This window comes from Corvus kubaryi, unplaced genomic scaffold, assembly GCF_017639235.1.
Source record: "Corvus kubaryi isolate FWS band 111438036 unplaced genomic scaffold, C.kubaryi_AGA036_p1.0 37352, whole genome shotgun sequence".
NCBI lineage: Eukaryota > Metazoa > Chordata > Aves > Passeriformes > Corvidae > Corvus > Corvus kubaryi.
In genome coordinates, this window is record NW_024581114.1 from 535,760 (window position 1) to 551,254 (window position 15,495).

General features: G+C 58.4%; 1 protein-coding gene across 2 annotated transcripts in view; it reads left to right on the top strand.

Annotated features, from left to right (window-relative positions):
- The window catches only part of MEGF6 (multiple EGF like domains 6), a 75,228-nt gene extending 60,588 nt beyond the window's left edge, over nucleotides 1-14,640 (top strand). For both annotated transcript variants that reach the window (XM_042031971.1, XM_042031972.1), the window contains 21 exons: nucleotides 1,032-1,166; nucleotides 3,545-3,670; nucleotides 4,636-4,767; nucleotides 5,163-5,291; nucleotides 5,577-5,708; nucleotides 5,995-6,123; nucleotides 6,671-6,799; nucleotides 7,204-7,332; nucleotides 7,605-7,733; nucleotides 7,910-8,038; nucleotides 9,322-9,450; nucleotides 9,680-9,808; nucleotides 10,428-10,559; nucleotides 10,857-10,985; nucleotides 11,560-11,688; nucleotides 11,828-11,956; nucleotides 12,115-12,243; nucleotides 12,677-12,805; nucleotides 12,888-13,016; nucleotides 13,430-13,561; nucleotides 14,172-14,640. In XM_042031971.1, the coding sequence (XP_041887905.1) occupies nucleotides 1,032-1,166; nucleotides 3,545-3,670; nucleotides 4,636-4,767; nucleotides 5,163-5,291; nucleotides 5,577-5,708; nucleotides 5,995-6,123; nucleotides 6,671-6,799; nucleotides 7,204-7,332; nucleotides 7,605-7,733; nucleotides 7,910-8,038; nucleotides 9,322-9,450; nucleotides 9,680-9,808; nucleotides 10,428-10,559; nucleotides 10,857-10,985; nucleotides 11,560-11,688; nucleotides 11,828-11,956; nucleotides 12,115-12,243; nucleotides 12,677-12,805; nucleotides 12,888-13,016; nucleotides 13,430-13,561; nucleotides 14,172-14,239 (2,663 nt within the window). In that variant the 3' untranslated portion in view covers nucleotides 14,240-14,640. The remainder of the gene's footprint in view (nucleotides 1-1,031; nucleotides 1,167-3,544; nucleotides 3,671-4,635; nucleotides 4,768-5,162; nucleotides 5,292-5,576; nucleotides 5,709-5,994; nucleotides 6,124-6,670; nucleotides 6,800-7,203; nucleotides 7,333-7,604; nucleotides 7,734-7,909; nucleotides 8,039-9,321; nucleotides 9,451-9,679; nucleotides 9,809-10,427; nucleotides 10,560-10,856; nucleotides 10,986-11,559; nucleotides 11,689-11,827; nucleotides 11,957-12,114; nucleotides 12,244-12,676; nucleotides 12,806-12,887; nucleotides 13,017-13,429; nucleotides 13,562-14,171) is intronic.
- Nucleotides 14,641-15,495: the final 855 nt, after the last annotated feature.

The window sequence follows — 15,495 nt, forward strand, 5'->3', positions numbered from 1 at the left end:
ACAGGGACTCCACCACCTCCCTGGGCAGCCCATTCCAATGCCCAGTCACCCTTTGTGAAGAACTTCTTCCTAATGTCCAGCCTAAACCTCCCCTGGTACAGCTTAAGGCTGTGTCTTGTCCTGTCGCTGTGTCCTGGGAGCAGAGCCCGACCCCCAGCTGGCTGTCCCCTCCTGTCAGGGAGTTGTACAGAGTGATGAGGGCTCCCCTGAGCCTCCCTCCTTCCAGGCTCAACAGCCCCAGCTCCCTCAGCTGCTCCTCACAGCACTTGTGTTCCAGACCCCTCACCAGCCTTGTTGCCCTTCTCTGGACACACTCCAGCCCCTCAACATCTGCCATGAACTGGGGGTGCAGAACTGGACACAGCACTCGAGGTGCGGCCTCAGCAGTGCCCAGTACAGAGGTAGAATGACTTCCCTGGTCCTGCTGGCCACACTATTCCTGATACATGTGCCATTGGCCTTCTTGGCCATGTGGGCACAGCCAGCTCACGTCCAGCTGCTGTCCATCAGTACCCCCAGGTCCCTTTCTGCCTGGCCGCTGTCCAGCCGCTCTGTCCCCAGCCTGTAGTGCTGCAGGGGTTGTTGTGGCCAAAATGCAGGACCCAGCATTTGGTCTTGTTAAACCTCAAATCCCTGGATTTGTCCCATCCATACAGCCTGTCCAGGTCCCTCTGCAGAGCCCTCCCACCCTCCAGCAGATCTGCACTCGCTCCCACCTTGGTGTCACCTGGTGTCATTCTGTTCCCACGAAGCACCCCCAGAGCATCCCCCTTTCTTGTCCCGTGGCGTCTTTTCCCCACATTAATTTCTGGGAGGGGGAAAGCTCTGCTCGCTTTCCACCCTCCCAGGCTGCCTCACCTCTTGTTCACTCAGGAGCACGCCCTGCTCACCCTCAGCCACGTTCAGTGCTCAGCAGGAGCTGTGTGGTGGGTGGTGGAGCTCAGGAGGGTGCTCAGCACCTGGGGCCGGGCTCTGCCAGGGGCGAGGAGTAATTTCAGAGCTTCTTTCTCTCTAATTATGGTTGTTCACAGGCTGTGACCCTGGATACCACGGGGATGGCTGCAAGAAGAAGTGTAGCTGCTCGCCAGGAGTGCCCTGTGACCCTGTCACCGGGGAGTGTCACAAGGAGTGTCCCCCAGGCTACCACGGGGAGCACTGCGACCAAGGTAACGCAGGGCCGTGCAGGGCAGCTCTGTGTGCGCTGGAAACTCAGCAATCCTCACACTTCTGCTTCACCAAACGACACAAAAGCACTTCCTGAATCCCCTGAGAGCCCCAGGCCACTGCAGGTGATCTGATGGGTGGCCAGTAGAGGCTTTGGGGGACACAGGAGCTGCCACCCACAGGTCTCTGTGAGACGCTGCCGCCTCCTTAAAGTGGGAGAGAGAATTGCTCATATAAAATGAGCCTGATTCAGAAGAGGAGAACAAGGTTTCACTTCACCCTGCCACCCGACATGTCTGTGTTGGTAGATGGAGGTGATTGGGATCTAATTATCTTTCCCTGGCCTTGATGTCTTTTCCCTTCCAGGCAATCCCTGCCCAGCTCAACAATATCACATTTTCTGCTCCATTCTCTATTCCATATTGAAATTCTACTTCATCTGCAAGGGCAGAAGAGTATTTTACATTTAATTTACATTAGAATTCAAACTTCTGCCTCTGTGTGAACCTCCTAGAGCAGTTTTGTGCTCTTCCCATGATGTTGGGAGTCGGTGGGGCGGTGACTGAACTGCCCAGCTCTGTGTATGTCTAACTGTGTCCAACTCTCAGGCTCTGAGAGTGCAGTTTTCAAGATCCTGGGGGCAGTTGGTGTGTCAGAGAGCTTCACTTTGGTCAGACAAAGGTGCTTTGAGAGAACCTAAAGGCAGTGAGTCACTGGCACGAGGTGAGGATTACAAAATATGAACACAGCGTTTGGAAAAGAATAAGTTCTGCCAACTGCAGAGCTGAGTGGAGACTGAAAATCAACCTACTCCTGCTCTTGTGAGGCTGGAGCCTCCTGAACCGCCTTCAGCTGGTTGGATCCTACAGAAAATGCAAAAAGCTGGACACTTGAGTCCACACTGGAAGACAGACTGCAGCAGTAGAAGACACTGCATGGAGAGGTTGGAAGTGGCCACATCTGGATTTGGATTGGAGCATCCTGGGAGTTTCTGCACTAACTGATGTTCAGCCATGCACTGCTTCACCCCAGCCCAGAAGTTACAACCCTCAGCCTCATTAATCTGCCAGCACAGGGTCATGGTGCAGAGCCCCATCTCTGACAGGACTTGGTCACAACAGGAGCTGCAGACAGCAGCAAAAAATCCCAATGCAAGTGCTACCATAGTGCTGGCAGGAGAGATGGGAGCAGCTCCTGCAGGGCTGTGCCCCCTGGCAGGGTCTGACAGCCCCGAGCCCCCCGTGGTGGGATGATGTGGCCCCTGGAGCCCCTGGAGCCTCATCAGGCTGGGTGCTCCCGCTCGGGATATTTTTAAAAAGGGTAAGAAAGGAGCTGAAGGCTGTAGGGGGGAGTCACAGGAAATAACACAAATATTTGTATAGAAATAGTAGGCTCTTGGCTGTTGTTCGGGTCTGGAAATTATTAAAGGGTGAAGACAAACATCTGCCATCAATTAGCAAAGAGGAGGAATAACAAAAACTCCACTGTGTCACTGGAAATGGAGGCGCTGCGTTTCCCCCGTGGTTTGTCAGTGCCGGCGTGTTCGCCTCTGCTGAAGCTTCACAGAGCTTTGGCTCTGGTGAGCGTGGAGCTCTTGTGGGGGACTCAGAGAGGATTTAAGGATCTTTGGGTCTGGGGGCCTCAGTCTGCATGGCACCAGCTAAATTGTGGCATGGGGTACAAAGATCAAACCGAGCTGCTATGGGCAGAACCACGCTGGCATCCAGAGCAGAGGGAAGGAAAAGCAATCATTCCTCCTCTGGATGAAGATGCTCTTTCTTTCCTGCTTTCCATCTGTGTCCATCTGTGCAAACCTGGCTGATTCTTAAAATCCTGGTGCTCAGATCCTGGAGGCATTCAGCCAGGGAGATAAAAACCCTCACAGCGTCTTGGGAAAGCCAAGGGGTGGTTTAGTGTGGGGCTGTGACCCCAGTGCTCTGCACCCCAGCCCACAGAGAGCAGGGTGGCTTGGGCACAATCTTTATCCAAACACTGGAGACCAGTTTGGCCTCAGCTTTTGGGGATGTGAGTGGTCACTCAACATGAAGAAATTCTTGTTGGAAGGACACACAACAAGAGAGAAGTGACGGACAGACTGACCACAGTGGTGGTGGCAATGCTGGAGGTGACCAGCGTGGCCCACGGAGTGGTCACGCCCAGGCTCACAGAACCATTAAAGTTGGAAAAGACCTTCAAGACCATCAAGCCCAACCTCTGAGCAAACACCACCATGCCCACTAAGCCAGGAGCACAGGTGGGAACCTCTCACAGCTGACTGCTCCCCACAGACCCAGAGGCTCCTTCGGGCTGCAGGGCTGGGCTGGTAAAATGCCCGTGGGCACCTTGAGGGGGAAGTTCTGACTCTGCTGTTCTCCCACAGAGTGCCCCGAGGGGACATTTGGGGCAGGCTGTCGGCATCCCTGTGCCTGTGGAGGAGCATCCTGTGACCGGAGCACGGGGCAGTGCCACTGCCCACCCGGCCGGATGGGACACGACTGCGCCCAAGGTGAGCACGGGCAGCAGAGCAAACACATTGAGAGAGGGATTTAGGTACAGAGGGAGGGAGTCAGGTGTAGAGCCGTTAACTTTTCTTTTGCTGAAATGCAGTTTAAAAACACCCAGTGCAATTAGAATCATCTTAGTGGAAAATTAGAAAAAATTGCAGCTTTTGATGGCGAGTCCTAAACAACAGCCCTGCTCTGCTGTCGAGGCTGAGGGAAGCACAAGCAAGCACACACGATGAAAAAGATGAAGAGATGTTTTCGGTTGTTGCAGTCCTTAACGTAGGAGAGGAAACTTTCTTTACCCATGCATGTTTTTAATTGCCTTCACCAGATTACTCTTTAACTGCTGGAAAACTAGAGAGTCCGAAATGAAAAGCTTTTGCATGATTCTGCAGAATTGCAGCAGCTGGAAGGTGTTAGTCACATAGAGATGTCCCTCTCCTAAGAGTTTGGCTAAGCAACGAAACTACGTGTGCACAGTGCTTACCGTACATTTCAAGCTGCCTTTTTTCCAGGCCCTGGAGCAGTTGGACCAGTTGGAGAAGGATTCTTGCCCTAGTTTTAGCAGTTCTTAGCCTTTTGCTCCTCCTTTGCGACTCACAGCGGGTCCTGGAGCAGTGACTGATGTGCTGTCCGTGGTGTGACAGCAGCTGCGGAGTCCCTGTGCCAGCAGCACCATTTCCCACTGAGGAGCCTTTGGAGCTCCCTGCAAGTGGATGCAAATCCAAAATTGGCATGAAAACCCTGGAGCGAGCTCAGAATAGCGCTGACAGAGGGCTCGCACGCTGCTTGTGGAACAGGCACGGCCGTGCTGTGCTCGCTGGTGGCCAAGTGCTGTGAACAAAAGTCCACGTCTTGCATGAGCACAGCAATGACGGCGAGAGGGAGCCCAAAAGGGCAGACATTTCCCTCTGCCACCTGGGCTCTGATCCCGGTGCTGTGTGTTCTCTGTCTGCTCACGCTCCAGCTTGCCCTGAGGGTCTCTGGGGACCGGGCTGCCAGGAGATCTGCCCCGACTGTGCCAACAACGCCAGCTGTGACCCTGCCACCGGAGCCTGTCTGTGCCCACCCGGCTACACCGGCCAGCGCTGCCAGGATGGTGAGTGTGGGCTGGGGTGGGTCCCTCAGCTGGAATGTCCATTTCCAGCTGGAATGGGGGGCGTTTCTGCTGACCTGGAGCATCCAGTGACCGACAGGCACTGTCACGCTCAGCAGGGCAGGCTGAGCACTGTGCACATCTCTGTTCCCTCATTCATTGGGGTGCAGGGTGGGGACTTCAAAGTCCCTCTAGTCCCCTCTCCACAGTGGTAACTTCTGCAGCAGCAGAAAGGGAGGCAAAATGCTGAGCCCCTCGTCCTGCTCAGCACGTGCACTCGGGGTGTCAGAGCTGTGGCAGTGCTCGTGGCTCAGCCGAAGCACCGCGGGATCCAGTGGCTCTGCCGAGAGCCGAGGTTCCAGCAGCCACCTGCGGTCCCTCCCTGTTTCCCTTGGCAGTGTGTCCACCCGGCTGGTTCGGCCCCAACTGCCAGCTGAGCTGCAGCTGTGGGAACGAGGGACATTGCCATCCGGTGACCGGGACGTGCAGCTGCCCGCCCGGCTGGACGGGGCACCACTGCCAGCGAGGTACGGCACCCGTGCTCTGTCACCTTCCCTCCTGGGCCACTCTGACCCGTGCCAAGCTGTGCTGCCATCGCTCCATTCTCATCTGCGTGCCGTGCCTCTGCCAGGGAATCTCTCTGAAATCCTTTTGGTTTCTCTGCTGTCTGCCCAGTGCTGGCAGTGCCACTGGTCTTTCTGCAGCCGTGCTTGTCCCTGTGCCCGAGGGACGTTGTGACTGCTGGCAAAGACTGTGCCCACGCCGTGCTCTCGGGTACACACCAGTGACAGGCTCCTGCTGTGTTTTTCCAGCCTGTGACCTGGGCCACTGGGGCCCCGACTGTGCCCACACCTGCAACTGCAGCAACAGCGACGGCAGCTGCAGCGCCGAGAGCGGGCAGTGCCTGTGCGAGGCCGGGTACACGGGCAGCCACTGCGAGCAGAGTGAGTGCTGCCCCTGCCCTGCCCGCCCTTACACCCAGCAGGGGCTGCAGGTGTTCCAGGCACTGGGCCAGCCCAGTCCCCTTCCCTGGCTGGGGTGCTGGTCCTGTCCCCAGGGTGGCTGGGTGATGTGGGTACACACCTGTTAGGGGCAGATTGGAACCCGCTGGCTGTTATCAAAAAAGAAGCTGCCAGGTATTTTTATTCCATTCAGAGTCCGAGCCCCTGCCTTAGGATAGCTTCCCTGGGACCTGGGAAAGGTCAGGCTCCTCAGTCTCCTTTCTTTCAGAGTGCCCGGAAGGGTGGTTTGGGCTGAGCTGTCGGCACCAGTGTCAGTGTGACAACGGAGCAACCTGTGACCACGTCAGCGGGGCCTGTACCTGCGGCCCGGGCTGGCGGGGAACCTTCTGTGAGCACGGTGAGTACCTCAACCTGGGGACCAGGGCTCCATCCCAGACCGTTTGTGCTCCCTGTCTGACTTTGCTCTCCCACTACAGCAAAGAGAATCCCTCAGGATGGTCATGGGGAGAACAAGTCTGCAAGCTGCTGTCTCTGGTTTTATTTATGGAGGGAAAAGGTCTAGGGAAACAAAAAAAGACTATGGAAATGTAAATAATAGGTGACCCAGTGGTTGTACAGCTGGTGTGGTCACGCGAGGGTGTACGTGTTGCACACAGGGTCTTGGAGCAGCCTCTTGGAGGGGTCCCTGGATGCAGGGATCTGGCTCCCCCAGCAGCCTCTCCATGGTCAGGAACCTCATGCCATCACTCTCCTGATCCACCACTGCCCTCTCCTGTACCTGAAATGTCCACAGTGGACTCACATTTAATATGTGCTGCCCTTAGCAGTGGCTGTCACACCAGTGCAGCCTCACGTTGGCCACAAAGGCCACCAAGGGACACCTTTTCCCACTGGGAGAGCTCCAGCTCTGCATTTTGTGTGGATTTCTCCTTTGCTTTCCACAGCCTGCCCGGATGGATTTTATGGACTGGAGTGTCGGCAGGCCTGTGACTGCCTGAATGGTGCCCACTGTGACCCTGTGACGGGACAGTGCCAGTGTCCCCCTGGCTGGACCGGCCCCCGCTGTGCCCAGGGTAGGTGTCTGTGCCCAGGTGCCCACCCTGCCCTCCACGGGCACTCTGGAGCCAGGGCTGTCTCTGCTGCCAGGTCATAGGATTTGGGTTGGCTGTTCCCCACTTGTGGTTTTCCCTGTGTGGAATTTAATTTGAATTCAGAGTGGGGGGCTCTGCCTGAGCATGTTGTGGTTGGATGCAATGAGGAGAAAACTCCTTCCAAATAGGTAGTGATGGCAGTGTCTGTGTTCAGATGTCTGGCCTGTAGGACACATTACTTCCCTGTAACACCACAAAACCACCTCACACAGCAGCCAAGCACCAGCATCAGGTCCTCTCCCAGCCCCTGGGATGGTTGGTAGGAGCCTGGCTGCTCTAATTCCCACCCCCTGCCCACCATTCCTGCCTGCTCTGCTCCCCTGCAGCATGCCAGGAGAACAGGTACGGCCAGGACTGCAGCCAGACCTGCCACTGCTTCAACAACGCCTCTTGCAGCCACATCAGCGGCCGCTGCCTCTGCTCAGAGGGGTGGACGGGACCCACCTGCCAGCAAGGTAACCCTTCCCAGCCCAGCCTGCCTCCCCTGGCAGCTCAGGAAGGAATGCATTCCTCGGGGTGGGCGGAATGCTGCTGCCTCTTACCCAAGCGGGTGAAATACCAAAAGTCATTTTGTGGGCAGCTGAGCAGCCTTGGGGGGGTCACTGGCTCCTCTTGCATCAAAATCAGCGTGGCTCTGTATCAGACCATCCACCCACGGCTCTGGCAGCATGGCACAAGCCTCCAGAGCTGTGTCCTGACTGGGATGTTTGTCCTGCTTCTCCCTCAGCCTGCCCGGCGGGTTTTTACGGGAAGAACTGCCAGCAGCGCTGCCTCTGCCAGCACGGCGGCACCTGTGACCCGGCCACGGGGGCCTGTGCTTGCCCTGCGGGCTGGACCGGACTGGCCTGCGAGCTGGGTGAGGAAACAGCTGGGGAAATGGCTCTGGGGCAAACAGGTCCTGGTTTGGAGTCCCTCTGAAGGTTGGAGGTGACGTGCGAGGGGTTGGGGTGCACAGTCCTTCCTGTGCGGGTGGGGCGGTGGGAGCTGGGAGGGTGGGAGCTGGGGCAGTGTCTCACCCTGTGCCCCTGCCAGCCTGTGCCCAGGGGCAGCACGGCCTGGACTGCCAGCAGCGCTGCGAGTGCCAGCACGGGGGGCTCTGTGACCGCCGGACGGGGCACTGCTTCTGCCAGCCCGGCTGGACCGGCGACAAGTGCGAGAGACGTAAGTGGGGCGCGGGGGGGTCTGGTCTGGGCATCAATGGCTCTGGCAGCACCTGGTGCTGCACAGGGAGGCTCTGGGGTTTTAAGCAAAGACATAAAATTCAGATTTTGGCCCAGCAGGGAGCTGGCAGGTCCGTGGGTTTGGCTGTGCCCCGGTTTTGCCCATTGCTGCGCTTTCTCCTTCCATTGAATCCCAAGAGGGGTTTGGGTGGGAAGGGACCTTAAGGATCATCCAGTTCCAACCCCATCTGGTTCCTGTCCTCTGAGGGCTGTCCTGAAAGTGCTGGTGCACACCCAGAGCAGCCTGTGGCAGTGCTGGTGGGAGGGGGATGGATTCCCAAAGGCACAGATCCCCAGGCATCAGTGCAGAGCCACAGGCCCCAGGCAGGGATGGGGGCAGGACAGCAACCCTGCAGGGTGAAACCAAAGTGCCAGAGGAGGATCTTCCTCTGCCACAGTGGGTGACAGAAGAATCATCCCCTTCCCATTCTTCCTCCTGTGTGTCCTTGTATCACACTGACCCTCGGGGCCTGGCTTTGCTCCCAAGCCCCAGCAAACCACGCCATCTGTCCCCTGGTGGCTCCGTGTCTGCTGTGTCCTTAGCTATGACACACCCTGGCAATCTCCTTCCCACGAGGAAAGGTTGGAAAGGCTCTTGGCCTTCAGAGCAGTGACAGGGACCTCCTCACGCATCAGCACACCAAGCAGAGATCCACAAGCTTCTTCCCTTCTGGGGTCATGACACCCCAGCCTGGCACATCCTTAAATCAGGGCGTAAAGTCCAGTGGCAGCACTTGCCAGCTGAAGTCTGGCACAAGGGAGCTGCCACTGGAGCCTCAGCTGCCACCAGCTGCTCTCAGGTTTCCTGCTGGGAATGTTCTTCCCTTCAGGAGGCTGTAAATCAGCTGGCAGCTGAGGCTTGGCCACACGAATCACCTCGCTGGGTCCTGCTGCATCCCGAGGCACAGTGTCCCCTCCCAGCATCGTCACAGGCTCTCAGAGCCCCACACGCAGCCTCAGCAGCACCAGGCAGTGCTAAGCACTTCTATAAATTCTTTCAATACAAATTAATGAAGAAACTCACCCAAAAGGTAGAAATTATGTTTTTTTTTTTTTTAAAAAAGAACAAGCTAGGGTCCTATCAGCTCCCCAGGGCTGTATTTCAGGCTGCCTGTGTGTGCACAAGGGACAGGCCCAGTCAGCTGTGGAACTACTTGGAAAAAGCCCCCAAAAGTCACTTTTTTTGTGCAACTTGTCCTCTCTCCTGTGTTTTCATCCCTGAAGCTTGTCCAGAGGGGCTGTTTGGGGCACGCTGTGAGGAGCTCTGTGACTGTAGGGACAACGTCTCGTGCCACCACGTCACTGGCGCTTGTGATTGCCCCCGTGGCTGGAGGGGCCAGCGCTGCGAGAAGGGTGAGGAACACCCCTGGGTAAGGGAAATCCAGGGAAACAGCAGATGCTCCAGAGCCTGGGAAGGAGGGGAGCTTCATTTTTAATGAGAATTACAAGTTGTGGCAATATATTTTGAGGCTGTTGGGCTGGCTTGGCACCGGGGCAGGAGCCCCTTGGGTTCTGATGCCTTCCAGGCATTAACTTAAAATCCAGGCAGGAGACTCACATCCCGTTGTTTGTTTTCCCACAGCTTGCCTGCCAGGCTTCTTTGGGAAGAACTGTGCCAGCCGCTGCGCCTGTCCCCTGGGAGTGCCCTGCCACCATGTCAGCGGCCAGTGCGGCTGCCCGCCGGGACTGACCGGCTCTGGATGTGAAAAATGTACGGAGATGGGAATGAACCTCTTACAGCTCTGCTGCCAGGCTCTGGGAACGTGAGGGGTCAAGCAATTCCTACAGAAAATAGAAGGGGGGGAAAGAAAAAGATAAACAAGGGAAACCAGCCCGAGCAGAGCTGTGCCAAGGAGTGACTCCCAGTCTGGCAGCTGGGCACATGCCTGCGGAATGTTAGCGGGGCAGAGGGAGCCAAGTGGGAAATCAGAGCTGGGTATTTATCCAGAGGATTAGCAATAAATCACTATTAAAATGAGCTCCTGTGGGTATGAGCAAGCCTGGAAGAGACAGAGGTGCGTGAGCACATTCCTCATGCAGAGAACAGTGCTGGATTTGCCATCTCTTGCAGAAATGTGAGGGCAGGTGGGGCTGGCATAGCAAAAGGCACCTAATGCCTTTAAGTACTTGCTTTTCCTTTCAATCTAAGTATTTCCTGGAGTGAAGGAACCTTTTGCATGTGGGTCGCTTTGCTTTTTGGGTGACGGAGAACTTTTACTGCCTTAAAAGGCTCTCTAAATCCTGGCTAGAAATAAAAAGGGGGAAAAAAAAGCCTTGCAAAGAGGGGTGGGATGGCTCCTGAGCCACCTTGGTGCCGTGTCTCCTCACAGCCTGCCTGCCAGGGACCTTCGGGGAGGGCTGTGCTCAGATCTGCCAGTGTGCTGGAGCCACCCAGGAGTGTCACCCTGTCACCGGGGCCTGTGTCTGCCCCCCCGGCTTCCACGGTCCCACCTGCCAGCTGGGTGAGTCCTGCTCTGGTCCCGCTGCATCCCCTTTGCAGGCTGTTGCATGCTGAAATCCCGGTGCTGTGAGGGAGGCGTGTGGGTTGAGTTCTGGGTGCTTTGGGGCTGCTCTGTGTGACAGAGTGGATCAGAACCCCTCGGGTGGTGCCAGCCTGGCACAGACCCGCTCCCAGCAGAGCTCTCTGCCTCCTCCCTGGTGAAACACCCACGCAAACCCACCTGGTGGATTTTCCTGGAGTGTCTGGACCTTGTGCTCGTATTTTTGGGCACTGAGGCTGCTGTCTATTGCCCCCTCAGAGTGCTCCCCGGGGTGGTACGGCCGTGACTGTGAGAGGCTGTGCCAGTGCAAGAACGGGGGCCAGTGTGACACTGCCACGGGGATGTGCCACTGCCCGGCAGGCTTCATCGGCGCTGACTGCGGCATTGGTGAGCCCTGGCTCAGCCAGAGGGGATGGGAAAGCAGGGGAGCCTCCTCAGGGGGAGGTGAGGGGTGGGAGATGCAGATCCTGCCCACAGAAGGGCTGCTGACCTTGTGGAGGATGAGCAGCGGACCAGGGACTGACTCCTGAGAAAAGCTCCTTGCGTCCCTTCAGCACCTGTGCTGGCTGCAGGGCCCTCCTGCTGTGTCCCAGGGAATGAGCCCACAGCTGATGGTTTTTGCTGTCAGCCACGGAAACATTTCCCTGCTCTGTTTATTTTATGATAAAGTGATTTCTCCTGACACACCGTGCCCTCGCTGTACATGGGCATGGCTGGGCAGGGCTGGGAGCAACCTGGCTTAGTGGAAGGTGTCCCTGCCCATGGCAGGGGGTTGGAAACAGATGATCTTTAAGGTCTGTTCTAATCCAAACCATTCCATGGTTCCGTGATACAGCAGTGCAGGGCTGGAGGTTCCTTCTGCCTCCCGTCGCTCAGCTCCAGTGCTCTGCAAAGCTTTCCCTCTCCCACCTCCCACCTCCCCAGCCCTGCTTTGGCGTGACCGAGGTTTTCCTCCCACCAGGATGCCCCGCTGGCCGCTACGGCCAGGACTGTGCAGGGCTGTGCTCCTGCGGGGCCGGTGTTCCCTGTGACCCCGTCACCGGAGACTGTGTGTGCCCTCCAGGCAGAGCTGGCCCCACGTGTGAGCAAGGCAAGTACGGACCGTGGGGTTGTGCATCAGGACTGTCAGGCAGTGGGTTGGGAGAGGTCCTGAGCAGGAACTCATTTCCCTGCCCTGAGATCTCTGCTCGCGGTCCCTGTGCCCACCACCGCTGCCTCTGCCCCCGCAGGTTGTGAGAAGCACCGGTACGGGGTGGGCTGCCAGCAGCCCTGCTCCTGCCACAACGGGGGGCTCTGTGACGCCGCCGATGGCTCCTGCTCGTGTGCGCCGGGCTGGACGGGGAAATCCTGCGAATTAGGTAACCCTGGTCCGGATGGATTGTCCTGCACCGACCCAGTAACTGTGGAGCTCACATACTGGGTCCAGTTTCTGTTGTGCCACCCGTGCCTCACCGCAGCCCTCTGAAGCGCAGGTGTGGGGCTGCTGAGCAGCTCTGCCGCTCCCTCTCGCCCGCAGAATGCCCTCCGGGAAGGTTCGGTGCCGCCTGCCAGCTGCGCTGCTCCTGCCTGCACAACGCCAGCTGCGACCCGGCCACGGGGACCTGCCGCTGTCCCGCCGGCCACTACGGGCCCCTGTGCGAGCACAGTGAGTGCTGGCGGCGGGGACACCCTCGGCTTGGGGCGGGGCGCGGTTTCTAAAGCTCGTCCGGAGAGCAGGACCGCAGGACACGGGTGTGACACCAGTGCCACACACCGCGGGGCTCTCCCTTTCCCACTGGTTCACAGCGAGCGCTTCCCAGGCAGCAGCGGCAGAGAGGCGATTCCTGATCTCTGCGTGACCCCACGGCCACCGCGGTGCCCTGCCAAGGCACACACTGCCCGGAGGTGCTGGCTACCGAGCAAATGCCGTGCAGCCGCGCATGGTGCTCGGCAGCTGAACGCGGGGCTCTGCCACCGCCACGGCGCTTGCCTGGGCACTTCTCGGGCAGAAAGGCTCGCTGCTTCTCCCTGCTGGGCTGACCGAGGCGCTGCTGCGGACTTGCACCCACGCACGCTCTAACGAGCTGTTCCCGTCCCAGGCTGTCCCCCGGGTTTCCACGGAGCGGGCTGCCGGGAGCGCTGCGACTGCGAGCACGGCGCCGGCTGTGACCCCGCCACCGGGCGCTGCCGGTGTCCCCCTGGGCTGCGGGGCGAGCGCTGTCACACAGGTACCGCCCAGCCTCGTCCCCTTCCCGGCGGATCCCGAGGGGTGGGCACGAGTGCGGGTGATGTGTTCCATGTCTCACACAGGCTGCAAGGAAGGCACCTACGGCGAGGGCTGCCAGCGGCTCTGTGACTGCCTCAGCGATGTCCCCTGCGACCCGGCCACGGGGCGCTGCCTGTGCCCCCCGGGCAAAACCGGCCCCACGTGTGCTGCAGGTGAGCTGAGCCCCAGCTGGCCAGAGGAGGAAGGGGGCTGTGTGAGGGGAATTTTGCTGCCAGGAAGCTGGAAAGGGCTTTTTTTTCTGGTGTGTGTCACCTCATAGAGCGAGAGGGGCAGTGGCACTCTCCTCTCTGGCCCCTGTTTGCAGTGAGATCTGAATGCAAATTCTCCCCCAGCCGCCAGAGCCCGCGTGTTCAGATTGACACGGCCAAAAGGTTGAGGATTAAAGGCTGAAGGAACATCCTGGGGATGTTCTGACGTCCCGTGTCACCACGGCAAAAAGCTCTCTCTGCCCTATCCCACACCCAGCCTCCACCGCAAAGCTCTGCAGCATCCCGGGAAAGCTCTGAGCATTCCTGCTTGGCTGCTGCCACGGGCAACAGCCTGAGCAGCTCTGTACCCTCTGCAGACTGCCGGCCCACCCAGTTCGGCCCCGACTGCCGCCTGGCCTGCCAGTGTGCCCCCAGCAGCTCCTACTGCAACGCCAGGAACGGGCAGTGCCTCTGCCTGAACGGCCACACGGGACCCACATGCCGGGAAGGTGAGGGCAGGGCAGGGACAAGTGCAGCCAATGCCACCGGCTGCAGCCGCTGGGGAATCCCACAGCAGAACCCGCAGGAATGCTGTACCCTGCTCGGGCTGTGGGCGCTGCTCCGGGGGTTGGGTTTGGGAGCAGTAAATCAACTCAGTCCAGTCACTTAGGGTAGCACCTGCCTCTTGCCAAGCCCTTCGGTTAGTCTGACCCATTTGCTGTCGCTGCAGCCATGAGGGAGGTTTATGAAGCCTCAGAAATAAAGCTGTTTAGCAGCCTGGCCACAAATGTGCCCCTGGTAAAGCCAGGGCACAAATCCCACCCTCTTAGGAGCACGCTGGAACAATGATCCCATGGAACCGCAGCGGAACCCCCACACTCCTCATTTCTGCCCAAACCATGACTGAACCTGTTGGCTCAGAGTGACCCCCGTGGGTGCTGGACAGGGGGGTGGGGGGCAGGAGGGTCTGACCTAAACCCAGAGACTGCAACCAGTGCTCCCAGTGGGGAGGGGAATGGGGAGGAGGCTGTGCCCCCCCAGCAGGGCAGGGTGTGAAGGGTCAGTCCTGCAGCAGGGCTGTCCGCAGCAAGGACTGACCTGTCCTGTCTTCCCTTCCAGCCACTCAGTCCCTGCCACCCACCAGGCCACCACCACCCCTGGAGGGGCTCCGGCCAGCAGAGAAGTAGGTCCTGCTCCGGGGAGCACTCCCTGGGTTTAACCAACCAGCCACCTGAAGAAGCCAATGACCTGTAATGAACTCATTTATGAGCCACATGAGCAGCTCCTGTCTCCTGGCAACCCCAGCTGCTGCTTTTGGGGTGGCCTGATCGAGGCTGAAGCGCCCAGTATAACCAGTTCACTGTGCCAGCGCGGGCTGGCCGTGAGGACCGTGTGCCTACACCGGTGCATGCCTTTGGCCAGAGACCAGAGGACCAGCTCAGAAGGGATCAGTTCTGGCCAGGGGACAGTGGACTTTGACAGCTCGTGACACATTGCTGGCCTTCATCTTTTGGGTGCTGGGCTTGGGGAGGGCGCTGCAATCGTGGTCCAAATCAGGTATTCATGCATAAATATTTATGGGAAGCTGCACCACGGTGCTGTCAGGACTGATGGCCGACAGTGCCCGGCTCTCCTGAGACTGGGCCTCCTGTGGATGCGCCACTTCACTTGAATTATTTTTTTAAATTTGAATTTTCCGTGGTGTTTTACTGTAAATGACTGTTTGCCAGGGGAAAACATGCTGGGCTCCAGCACTCAGCTGCAGAGCTGGTGCCTCCTTGCTGACAGCACACGCTGTGCTGGATGAGCTTGGTGGGGGCCTGGAGTCTGTTCTTCATGCCAGGAGTTTGTGAGCCCATGGACCAGGAGTTTGTCAGCCCATGGCATTGCCCATGTCACTTATTCCAAGAAAAAGGAAGCCTAAATCAAGTGTGGCAATCAGAGACACTGCGTGGATGTGGACAAAGCTCTCGCACATCTGGTCAATGCAAATCCCAGTTGGAATGTCCTCGCCCAGCCCTGAGCCCTGAGTTTGCCATTCCAGTCATAGCCAGGAGCTGGCCACCTGCAGCAGCGGGGAATGTCACCACTCCAATGTCACCACATCGGCCTGGCCAGGGCCCAGGGCTCCCTTTGTTTGCACAAAGCTCTTGGGCAGGTGAAACCTGAGAGCCGACACCGCCAGAGGAATCCCAGCTCTGCAGAGGAGAGGGACAGCCCTGTCCCCTCCCATCCCATCCCATCCCATCCCATCCCACCCCATCCCGTCCCATCCCACCCCATCCCACCCCATCCCATCCCATCCCATCCCATCCCATCCCACCCCATCCCATCCCATCCCATCCCACCCCATCCCACCCCATCACATCCCATCCCATCCCCATCCCATCCCATCCCATCCCACCCTGTCCCATCCCATCCCATCCCATCCCATCCCATCCCA